Source organism: Vombatus ursinus, unplaced genomic scaffold (genome assembly GCF_900497805.2).
Source record: "Vombatus ursinus unplaced genomic scaffold, bare-nosed wombat genome assembly UNPS02014884.1, whole genome shotgun sequence".
Lineage (NCBI taxonomy): Eukaryota > Metazoa > Chordata > Mammalia > Diprotodontia > Vombatidae > Vombatus > Vombatus ursinus.
This window is the reverse complement of record NW_020954662.1, coordinates 4397105-4409608: the sequence shown is the minus strand read 5'-3', so window position 1 is coordinate 4409608 and position 12504 is coordinate 4397105. Positions and strand designations below refer to the sequence as shown.

General features: G+C 43.6%; 1 protein-coding gene across 3 annotated transcripts in view; it reads right to left on the bottom strand.

Annotated features, from left to right (window-relative positions):
• Window positions 1-168: 168 nt before the first annotated feature.
• The window catches only part of LOC114028477 (transmembrane and coiled-coil domain-containing protein 4-like), a 109908-nt gene continuing 97572 nt past the window's right edge, over window positions 169-12504 (bottom strand). For all 3 annotated transcript variants that reach the window (XM_027842718.1, XM_027842717.1, XM_027842719.1), the window contains one exon: window positions 169-1559. In XM_027842718.1, the coding sequence (XP_027698519.1) occupies window positions 1134-1559 (426 nt within the window). In that variant the 3' untranslated portion in view covers window positions 169-1133. The remainder of the gene's footprint in view (window positions 1560-12504) is intronic.

The window sequence follows — 12504 nt, the reverse complement described above, 5'->3', positions numbered from 1 at the left end:
GGCCCTCCCAGCCCTGACATCCTGTGTTCTAAGATCCCTTCCCATTTCTGACATTCCTTTCTAAGGATCTGCCATCCTATGCTCTAAGCACGCCCTTAGCCCTAATGTACTATCATTCATAAGTCCCAATGACTTGTGGAGGCAGATAATTACTTTTCACAGAACGTCTTCAACTTTTTCAAATTTTCAGTTTAATAGTTTCTCCATTTGCCTTGTAACCACAGCTGCTCCTAAGAAAGAAAGATGGACTATTCTGAGTCCCACCTCCTTCCATCTTTCTCTCTTCCTATGTAGAGACTAATTGACAGTTGACCTTCTGGGCCTCAGTTTCTCGTCTGGTACAGTTCAGCTTGTCCCTGATCTTCCTCCCAGGGATGTCAAGAGGTACAAGAGAGAATCTGAATTCACTTGATGAGTGAAAAGTGACCTATGAGTATAAGGGACTATCTTTCCCACATCCCTGCTCCAGGAAATCCTTGCCTGGCATCACTCATCTCTAGTCACCAGGTTGAGAACTCCATGTATACAGACAGTGTTGGTAGTCTTGGAATCTCTGTAACAATCAGTTTCCCCAGCAACAGGACGGGCATGTCTATGACTGCCCTTTTCCTGTCTAGATGTTCCCTGGCCCAAGGGGTCATCTCTCGGGTCCCTAAGTGCTTCCATATACAAGTACCAGTCAGAGACAGTGGAGATGAAACAAGAGAAGCAGACATGGCTCAACAGAGGTACAATACTAGCTTCTCCACATGCCCACCCTGACCCCAGGATCATCTTCATCTTTCTCGGCTGGACTCTCCATCTGATATTGGCAAGAAGTATAAGAAATGTCTGATTGGCTTAAGTCTTTAAAATCTCTGATTAATTGACCTATAAAAAGCTTTCTGAACCCAAGCCTAGGACAAGCTCTCATTTCTTTGAGCCCCTCATCTTCCAGTTCCTTGAGAACTTACTTTTGCTTTCCCAGAGTCAAAGATCTTCAAAACTCTCTCTGGCTCCATGATACCCAACACCTTGGAGCAAACACCACCCCTCACCCTGGCTCTGCCAGGAGTAGATGGTAGAGGGAAGGACAATAAAAGGAGAGTTCCAGGGAGAATCCTGGAATGGTGGTATCTTCCATTTTCCCCAGGTCAGTTGAGCTTGGGGCTGCCTATCTTGTTATTGTTGGCACAGTCTGGGCAGCCCAGTGGGTTTGGGCCTAGGATGTGGCTGCCGATAGTGGAGCAGTCTGCATGGCAGGCCTCGTCTAGACTCTGGGGCTGGCAGGGTTCAGGCCCGGGGGAGACCCTGGGATGGTCTGTGACTTTACTGTCCTGGGCAAGCTCATGGCTGGAGGTGGGGTCCCGGGTCTGGCAGCTGGGGTGGATGGTCTCCCTGGGGTCAGTGGCTGCATTCTCTTTTGGAGGCTCTGGGGCTTCTGGCTGTAGCTCTTCTCTGCCCTGGAGGTTGGGAGCGATGGAGAAAATCTTGTCTCCAGTACTGTCTTCTCTGGTGCGAATCCCCACAGCCTTCAGGATGGTGTCCATTTTCTTCATATAGTCCAGGTGCCCACTGACCTGCAAGGAACACAATGAGTACCATGGGATAATAGAGAGAACTCTGGGCCTGGGGTCAGGAAAGCCCTAGATTCCAATCCTGCCTCCAGTCCTTACTAGCTAGGTCACCATGGCAAGTCACTTCAGTTGTTTGAGTCTCAGTTTCCTCATCTGTAAAACACAGATAACAATACTATCCCTGCCAACCTCATGCAGTTACAATGAGAATCAAAAAAGAGAAATAGTATAGCAGATAGATAACTGGACTGGAATTCAGGAAGATCTGGGTTTGAACTCTACCCTTTATATGTGCTAGCTATGTGACCCTGGGTAAGTCATTTAATTTCAGCCTTAGACTTCTCCTTTTGTGAAGTGAGGATAAAAATAACACCTACCTCATACAATTTATTGTGAGGATCAAATGAGAAAATGTATGTTACTCGATATGCCAACCCCGAAGAGACCTCATGGTGCAGTAGAGAGGGAGAGAGAGAGAGAGAGAGAGAGAGACAGAGACAGAGACAGAGACAGAGAGACAGAGACATACAGAGAGAGAGACAGAGAGAGACAGAGAGACAGAGACAGATACAAAGTGAGAGAGAGAGAGGGAGAGACAGAGAGACAGAGACATACAGAGAGACAGAGACAGATACAAAGAGAGAGAGAGAGAGAGAGGGAGAGAGAGAGAGAGACAGAAAAAGAGGGAGAGAGAGAGAGAGAGAGAGAGAGAGGGTCTCCCTGAGTTCTGGGCCTCAGACCTACTAGCTGTATGACCCCCGGGGAAGCCCCTTAACCTCTCTGTGCCCCAAGCAAAGCTCTAAGACTATAATTGTTAAAAATTAATTTTTTCCCCAATGAACAAGCATTTATTTTCTCTTCCCTCCACCCCTACCCCCCCAATGGAAAAAGAAAAAAAGAAAAACCCCTGGAGTAAATACATATAGCCAAGCAAACCAAATTCCCTGCAATGACCATGTCCAAACATGTGTGTTCCAATTTTTTCCCTGAGTCTGTCCCCTCTCTGCCACAGGAGGTGGAAAGCATTCATTGGTCCTTTGAAATCATGGTATATCATCAGTGATCAGGGTTTCTTAGAATGAGTTACAAAGGAAGTACCAATCTTCATTGTTAGGAAGAGATTTCTCATTGGGAATTCCCAGCCTGGACCATTAGAATCACAATCACAGATCCAGTCTGAAAAAGTCTCATTATTATCATTTGAATGCACTCAAGGTACTATACAAATGTTAGCCATTATTATAATATTAGGTAAGCTGGTCCAGCCCCAACCACGGGCACTCAGTATCCCTCCTCTCTCCCAACCACCAAATCCTTTTCCCTGTTCTATCCTAGTAAAAAGAGCCCTGGGCTTGGAGTCAGCAGGAATCAGATGGAAACTTTCCTTTCACACTAGCTGTGTGACCCTGTGCCAGGCTCTTCACCTCTCTCTGGGCATCAGTTTTCTCATCTGTTAGCTGGGCATAATAAGAACACCTGCCTCACAGGGTTGTTGTGAGGATTAAATAAAATCATACCTGTAAAGCACCTTGCAGACCTTAAAGTGTTAAATAAATGTGTGAATGGTTATGTTGTTGTTGTTATTTGTGATGTATAAAAGTTCAAGAGATGTAATTTATGGGTAATTGTTTTATTAATTACACTACCAGATGATTAATAAAAAGGGGTCAGTGTCACTCTTGAATGCCAAAGACCCCTCATGGAATCCATTCAATGACTTATGCGCCCTTGGAAGTATGAGTGTTCCTGAAGGTGGCAATCAACTCTGATTTGTTAACAATTAATGAGAAGAATGAATATGATAATGAGAGGTGGGCTTATTCTAATAAGGGGCAGGGGGATGGGCACTCCAATCACTCATTCTCACTCAGTCATGGACAAAGAGACTTATCTCTTATCCAGACTACCCCTGCCTAGGGCAATCTAGACAAAAGGGCGTTCACCTCTGCTCAGACCTGGCTGACACCACAATGGGCCAGACTAGAATCCCTTCCTAAGGTTTTTCTAGTTGGGCTGAGCAATGACTCCACCTAGATAAGATGGTCTAGGTGAGGTAAATTTGTGGGCAAGGCCAGAGATCTCCCCAATAATTTGTTACTTAATAATCATTTCTCTTCTATTATTATGAATGTAGGGTACAGTGGGAGGGGGCAGTGCCTTGACCCGTGAGAAAAGAGTAGGGAGAGTAGGAGGCCTGTTGCTTCAGATCTGAAGAGTTAGTTGGGGAGAGAGTGAGAGTAGGGGAGATACGATGACCTACCAACAGGTGGTCAGATCGTGGGGTCATAGAAATCAGGGTTGGAAATGACCTTAGAGATCATTTGACCCAATCCTCTCATTTTGCAAAGGAGGAAACTGAGGCTCAGAGAAAGGAAATGATCTAACCAAGGTTATATGACTAAGAAGAAACAGAGCACGGACAATCTCCCTAAGTGCTTGTACTTTCTTTCTGTTGATTATTTTTTATCTATCCTGTCTATAGTTGAACAGGGTTGTTTGCATGGTTGTCTTCATCAGGGATGGTCTTTTGCCTTTTTGGTATCCCCCAGATCTTAGCACAATGGCTGGCATATATTAGGTGCTTAATAAATACTTCTTGACTGACTGACTGACTGACTGACCTAGACCCTCTGCCCTTAAATCCAGTGATCTTTCTACTTCATCATGATATGTGACCTTCATTTCTGACTGATCTTCCAGGGGACTGTGGTAAGACTGTGTGTTAGGACCTAGAGGAGGCAAATACTCTGGTAAAGCTCCAAAAAAACCACCCCAGAGGGAACCATGATCAAGAAAACAAAGAGACGTATTAGTAAACTCCTCCATTCAGGCCAGGGCTGCACAAGAAGACTGCTGAAATCCCAGGGAAGCGCTGAGTGGAGACAAGCCAGGCTATGCAGGAGGCAAGGAATGAAGGAGAGAGGGTCAGACCAGTGGCCCACCAGATCCAAGCTGGCTCATACCCAGGCAGTCCAAGTCAGAGAAGAAAGGGCCAAGGCAGTGCCTGGGATGTAAAGCTTCTGGGGTCCTGAAGGAAGCTTGCTATCAGAAAAATTAACATCTAGACAGGGCCTGTTAGGATGGAGCCAACTCCAGGTTCTAACCATTCAAGAGAAGGAGACAGAGAAAGGACAAAGACCATGACCTGGAGTCTTCAGGAGACAAAGCTAAAACCCAGGAATTTCTGTTATGTGAAAGGGCCCGGTCTTAGCCCCCACATCTAGGATCAAGCAGGGTCTTTCCACCTTCTCATTCCACCTCACCATTCGAGAGCATGATAGGGAGCAGAGTGGAACCCTAGCACAAATGCCCAATCTAAAACCGGTCTCTGGAGGTATGAGGAAACAGAAGAAAGAAGCCACTGCTATAAAGAAATACATAAACCGAAAGGCACCCAAGGGGTAAACTCGGAAGAAGAGAGTAATTACACAACAAATCCAAGCAGGGCCTCAGGAGAGGAAAAAAAAAAGTCTTGGCCACAAGGATTACCTGGAGGAAAGAAAATGAGAGCTGCAAAATAAAACATGAAAGGAAAGGATAGCTAGGGAGGAAATCATAGCAAGAAGAATGAATTGTTTATTACAGATGGTGGTAAATGTACCCCCAAACTGAACTCTCTGAAAATTAGAACAGGTCAAAAAGACAGCAAGAAACCCATTAGATAATAAAATATTATTAATAAAATACAACAAACATAATGTAATGTAATATATAACATATAAATATAACATAAATATATTTCTATTTTATATTTCTATTATATACTATAAATATATTTCTATTTTATATTTATATAAATATTGAATGTTAATATAACATAAAATATATAGAGTATATCATAATATATTATAATATAATATATAATAAATAATAATACATGTATTTACATTTTACATTTATATGAAATAATATATCAATGTAATATACATTTAATAAAAATATTAAAATGAAATCAAAAGATTAAAAAACAATTATAAAGGAAGGGGGTTTAGCAGTACCAGATCTTAAACTATCTTATAAGGCAGTAATTATCAAAACTATGTGATACTGGCTAAGAAATAGAAAGGTAGATGAGTGGATCAGAGTAGCCATGCAATCTACAGCAGCAAATGAATATAGTAACCCAGTGTTGGACAAGTGTAAAACTCAAGTTTTTGAGATAAGAATTCATTATTTGGTAAAAAAAAATTGTTGGGAAAGCTGGAAAGCAGTCTGGCAGAAATTGGGCATAGACTGATATCTTACACCATTTATCAAGATAAAGTCAAAATGGATATATGACTTAGATATAAAAGGAGATATTACAAGAAAATTTGAAGAGCATGGAACATATTACCTATCAGACTTACGGATAGAAGAACAATTTATGAACAAACAAGAGATGGAAAGTGTTGTGAGATATAAAATGGAAAATTTTGATTATATTAAATTAAAAAGTTTTTGTACAAATAAAACAAATGAACCAAGATCATAAGGAAAGCATAAGGAAAACTGGGAAAAAATTTTGTAGACAGTTCCTCAGATAAAAGTCTCATCTCAAATATACAAAGAACTTTGTCAAATCTAAAAGAATGCAAGCCGTTCTCCAATTGGCAAATTGTCAAAGGATACGAACAGGCAGTTTTCCAATGAAGAAATCAAAACAATGTGTAGTTATACGAAAAAATGCCCAAATTGTTATTGACTAGAGGAATGCAAATTAAAACAGCCTTGAGATATCATTTTACATCTATCAGATTGGCTAAAACGATAGAAGGGCAAAGTGACAAATATTAGCGGGGATGTGGAAAAATTGGGACCTTAATTTATTGTTAGTGGATCTGTCAGCTGATCCAAACATTTTGGAGAGAGATTTGGAATTATGCCCAAAGAGTTATTAAACTACCTATACCTTTTGACCCAGAAATACCACTATTAGGTCTGTTTCCTAAGATGATTAGGGAAAATGGAAAAGAACCTATGTGTTCTAAAATATTTCTAGCAGTTCTCTTTGTGGTGGCAAAGAACGAGAAATTGCAGGGTTGCCTATCAATTGGGGAATGGCTAAACAAATTGTGGTATATATTCATGATGGAATATTATTCTGCTATAAGAAATGATGAGCTCAGTGATTTTAGAAAAGCACAGAGAGACCTCCATGAAATAATGAAGAGTGAAATGAGCAGAACCGATAGAACACTGTACACAGTTAACAGCAGTCAACTTTGAACAACCGAGTCATTTTGATTTTATAAATACCCAAATTCTATGTGTGTACATGTACATATACATATATATACGTACATACAGATTTGTGTCTAATGGTAGCCATCTCAAAGTTTGGAGTGGGGGAGAAGGGAGAAAAAAAAAACAAAGTCACACGCTAATTTTGTTGTATATTTGAAAGGAATAGCAAGTGGTATGTAATGGATCTGCAATTTCAGGTGTAATCCTCTGTTTTTCTATCCCACTTCATTATGGAAATGCTTGTTTTATTTCTTCAGTTCAGGATAAAATAAATAAATTAAAAAACAAACAAACAAAAAAAACCAATGGACCTGGAAAATAGGTGAAGAAATTGTTTAAAAATTATCACATGATCTGAATATCATGACCAAAAAAAAAAAGGTTAGCTACCATATTTCAAGAAACCATAAGTTAAAACTGCTTAGATCTATTAGAACCAGAAGGTAAAAACAGAAAAAGGAAATGATACACTGGTCATTCCCAACTGCCCCCAAACAACCCCAACCCCAAACCATAATAAAACCTCTTAGGAATATCACAGGCCAAAAGTCGCAGTCACAATTACCTTAGATTTGACAGCTGTGACTCTAAGGAAGAGGGATTATGGGATAAGACATTTCAAAAAGATAAAGGACAAAGGGTTCTAAGTAGCCATATCTTCCATGGGATGACAGATTTAGAGCTGGAAGGGATCTTAGGGATCATCAAGTCCAGTTCTCCCTTCCCATTCCTGCTAATTTTACAGACGAGGAAACTGAGGCTTAGAGAGGTTAGGTGACTTGTCCATGGTTATACAGCAAGTAAATATCTGAGGCAGGATTTGAACTTTGGTCTTCCTGATTCCAAGTTTGGAGCTTCATCCGTTGAACCACCTAGCAGCCCCCAAGTCATCTGTTTTAGGGCAAGTATATGCCATCAAGGATTAAGGACTGGAGGAAATCAAACAGTGAGGTTAAGGGTTAAGATCTGGGGGGAATGAAACAATGAGGCAGATAATAAGTTTTAAAAATCCCTTCTACCAAATGTAAATGCTTGGCAAGGGCATAAACTGACAGATGTAGCACCCAGGTCAATCACAATCACAGCCCACAAGTACTAAAAATGCTGACAGGTCTGAGGAGCTCCACCTCCTTTTCAAGATGATCTTATGGGATTTACCAAAAACCGGGCCTTAATGTAATTTGCCTATTCTCATTCTATGCCTCAATATCTGAAGCACACGTGTGCTTTCGATACCTAATGCTGTGTGGTCTGGTCAGCTCCTTAGGGTCCAAGGTTTGGGCAGAATGAGTAGTGGCCAAGACTTCATGGGGGAATGAGAGGATCTCAGAGCGTAAAGAGAAGGAAGATGAGGAAATGGGACTATGAAAGCCCTTTCTGAGGTCCCACTCTGTTCCTGCACCCCCTTCTCCCAGATTGTCCTTGAGAAGACTGTGAGTGATGCCCTTCAGGCAAGAGGAAGAATCAAGTGGAAGCTCACTTGATACTTACGGCAAACCTGTGAAGCTTGGGTAGCCCAAGGATTTTAGCCCCTTTTCAAAGATGAGGAAAGTGAGGCTCAGAGAAGTGAAATGACATGACTAGAATCTGGGTTCTGAACCCAAGTACTCTATGATCTCATGCTACAGGGAAGTTCCTGCTAAGTGAATTGGGCAGGTCCAATGCTTGCCATCCAAAGCTAGGTCCTTCCTTATGGGGAAGCTTTGATGCCTCCTTGGAAATGTCATTTTGCATCCTGTAGATAGGCTTGTTTGGGGAAGCAAGACAAGTAGGGTCAAGGAGGCCAGTGGAGGAAAAAACAAAACCAAGAGTCAACAGACTTGGGTTTGAGGCCTATCCTGACACTAACTGACTTGGACAAATCATTTCACCTTTCTGAGCCTTAGTCTCCTCATATGTAAGACGGGGTTAATAATCCTTGCACTATTTACTTCAAAGGGCTGTTACAAATGTAAACCATCCCCTACCCCCTGCCTGCCTCCTTATCCCCAGAGGCAATCAGACTGGGGCAAATGGCAGCCAGGCATCTTGGGAACCATAGTCCCTCCCCGTCTCTCCCACCCTCAACCCAGGAAACTGAATTGCTTCCACTTGAATTATCTTAGGAACATTCTGAATATAGCTTGGCAAAATAAGATACTGGACACTGAGGTCCTTTTTCTAGCTGAACTGCCAAGCATTTAAATTCTCCTACAGAGAGTGTAACTCCAGTGGGCTGGCTACGTTAGAATGCCAAACATACATTTGCCTAAAAGACTATTTTGCTGAAAACTCGCATAGGGCAGATACTCACATGGAGGTCAAAAGAAGCAATTCAAGGACACTCTCAAGGTCTCTCCTAAGAACTTTGGAATTGATTCTGAGACATGGGAAACACTGGCACAGGACTACCCAGCATGGCACGTCCACATCAAAGAAGGCGCCGTGCTCTATGAGCAAAGCAGAATTGCAGTAGCTCAAAAGAAACATGAGATGTGCAAACTTAGAGACATCTCCACCCCAAATGTTCATGTGGACTATTTGTGCCTGACCTATTTGTGCCTGACCTGTGGTAGAGCCTTTTGAGCTCATATTGGCCTGATCAGCCACCGTTGGACACACTGTACCTTGATCCCCAACAGAGTGATGTCATTTTGGTCCTCTTAAGATACAAGGGACATAACCAACCCCTAGGTTGGCTATAGGACAAAGGAAACACACAGGATTTGAAATTCATGGTAGGATATCTGCCAGTTCCTATAGGGTATAGGGTGAGGACCATATAAGCAATGTGACTTATAACACTTCCAATCACCATCATCATCATCATCATCATCATCATCATCATCATCATCATCATCTTCTTCTTCTTCTTCTTCCTCTTCTTCTTCAATGACCACATTTTGTAATCATCACTATCAGCAGCAGCATCATTATTCTGACGTCAACGGTTTAGTGGAAATATCATTGGACTTGGAGTAAGAAGAGACCGGAGTTCAAATCCAAGCCCCAAAACTTAGCTGGATTTTCTTCCCTATGTATGTGATCCTGGGTATATCACTTTATCTCTCTGAGCCTCTTTCTTCATCTGCAAAATAGGAATAATTCCCTACCTCACTGGGACTTCAGAAGCCTTTAGAGTCCTGTAGAAATGGGCTCTATTATGAGATGATATCACAAAGAAGATCAAGGTCCCCTGCCCAATGTCACATGTTCCTGGTGCATCCTGAAACCTCATTAGGTTTGATTTAGCTCTTCTGCAGAAGCCCATTGCTGTGGGGGAGTCTGAGTCGCCCCCTTTTGAAGAGTGGGGTGTCAGGAGATACTGTCTCTTTGCCGCTTGCCAAACACAGAGAGATTTTTCTCTCTCCAGCGAGGTGAGCCTCCCTTCTGTTCCTTCTTCATCAAACTGCCAGCTCCCAGTGTCACTTCAGGGGAGGGGGCTGGGTGGCTGACGTCCGTGAAACCTTTGGAAATCGCCATGTGGGGCTGTTGGCTGGCAAAGCAGAGTGTGTGTTTGGCAGGTGATGCAAGGAAGAAGACCAGTTGCCTGTCTACCTCTGACTCCCCACCAGTGTCTCATCTGTCCCAGAAAAGAATCAAAAGATGTCTGATAACACTTAATTATATGGAAGTTACAGGGAGGTAGATTTGGGTTCAAGACTTCCTAGGAAGAGGGGCGGCTAGGTGGCGCAGTGGATAGAGCACTGGCCCTGAAGTCAGGAGGACCTGAGTTCAAATCTGGCCTCAGACCAAACACTTGTCACTAACTAGCTGTGTAACCCTGGGCAAGTCACTTAACCTCAATTACCTCAAAAAAAAAATTAAAAAAAAAAAAGACTTCCTAGGAAGGCTGCCTAGGAGACAGTGAGTCTCCATCAGTAGTTACAAGGGACGATCTCTTGTCAGGGACAGTGGCGCTCTGGGGAGGAGGACTCTTGCTTTAGGTACTGGCCTGGATGCCCTCTGAGGTCGCTCTGACCCCGCCCCAGGCTCTGAAAGTCTATGACTGAAACCCTTGTTCCAGGGTTCCAGGAAAATGTCAGGGCATTACACAGGTTCCTCTCACCAGATGGATGAGTCAAAGGAAATAAGCATGAATCATCATATCCTAAATTCAACGAGGCACCTGCCACATTGTGAGTCTTTGAGGAAGAGGACAATGGAGGGCATTTGGTCCCTACTGAAGGTAGGACTTTTAAGGCAGAGAACTCAGTGTGGTAGGAAGGAAGGAACCGTGGCCTCGGCCTTGGGCCGGCTGGGTGTGAAATCCTGCCTTTGTCACTTCCTACCTGTGTGACCTTGGGTATGTGTCTTAACTTCTTCCAGGCCTCAGTTGCCTGATCTCTAGAAAGAAAGGTTTAGAGGCAGCTGGGGGGGTAATACATAGAGCACCCGCCTTGGAGTCAGGAGGACCTGAGTTCAAATCCGGCCTCAAACACTTGACAATTACTAGCTGTGTGACCCTGGGCAAGTCACTTAACCCTGATAGCCTGGCCAAAAAAAAAACAAAAAAAAAATAAAAAAAAAGAAAGAAGGTCTGTATGGGGTAATTTCTAAGGTCCCACTCCTAAATCCTATGGGGGGCCCTTTCCTGACAACTGCAGAGCTCCCCTGAACCTTAGGGGTCCCAAAGTGAAGTAGATAGTTAAGAGGGGGCAATATCAGAACTGTCACTCAGTCAATAAACATTTAGCAAGCATCTACTATGTGCCAGGCACTGTGCTAACCTCTGGGGATACAAAAGGAGGCAAAGCCCAGTTCCTGCCCTCCAAGAAATCACAATCTAATGAGGGAGAGAACATGCAAACAAATATGTACAAACGTGCTCTACACAGGAGAAGCAGGAAATAATTAAGAGAAGACATTACAATTAAGAGGGGTTGGAAGAAGCTTCCTGTAGAGGAGCGATCATAGGGGGAACCTGAAGGAAAGCAGGGAGGACCGTAGGCAGAGGTGAGGAGAGGGTGATGCAGGCGTGGGGTGTAGCCAGAGAGAACGTCGGGAGCTGAGAGACGGCCAATCTTGTTCACGGAAGCACCAGGAGGCCAGCGCCACTGCATTGAGGAGGACGTGGTGGGGAGTAAGGTAGAAGAGGTTTGGAAAGGTGTTTGGGGGGAGAGCAGGTTATGAAGGGCCTTGTTTGATGCCAAATGTAGCCTCGTCTGTTTGATCCCGGATGTGATAGGGAGCCACTGGAATTTACTGAGCAGGGGAGGTGACATGATGAGAATGACATGATTTAGGAAAATCACTTCGGTGACTGAATGGAGGATGGACTGGAGCAGGGAGAGACTTGAGGCAGGCAGACCCCACCACAGGCTGGAACTGGGACTCCATCAGCAGTGGGAAAGGCAGGCACTGGGATGGAGAGGAGCAGAGGGGGAGAGGTGGGGACTATTATCATCTTTATTTTATAGTAGAGGAAACTGAGGCAGGCAGAGGTGAAGTGACCTGCCTAGGGTGGCACAGCTGCTAAGTGCCTGGGGCAAGACTTGAACCAGGAGATCAGGGAGTTCTGCCAGGCTGTAACAGGCAATCTGGGCCAGCCCCACAAAGTCCCACAAATGGCAGGGAGCCGAGCTAGGATCTGAACGCAGCCCAAATAGAACTGGAACGCTCCCCCCATTGGTGTACTCCATGTTCTAGCCAACGTGGCCCACTTGCTGTTCCCGGTACATGACATTTCCCTAGAAGTGTGTGTGTGTGTGTGTGTGTGTGTGTGTGTGTGTGTGTGTGTGTG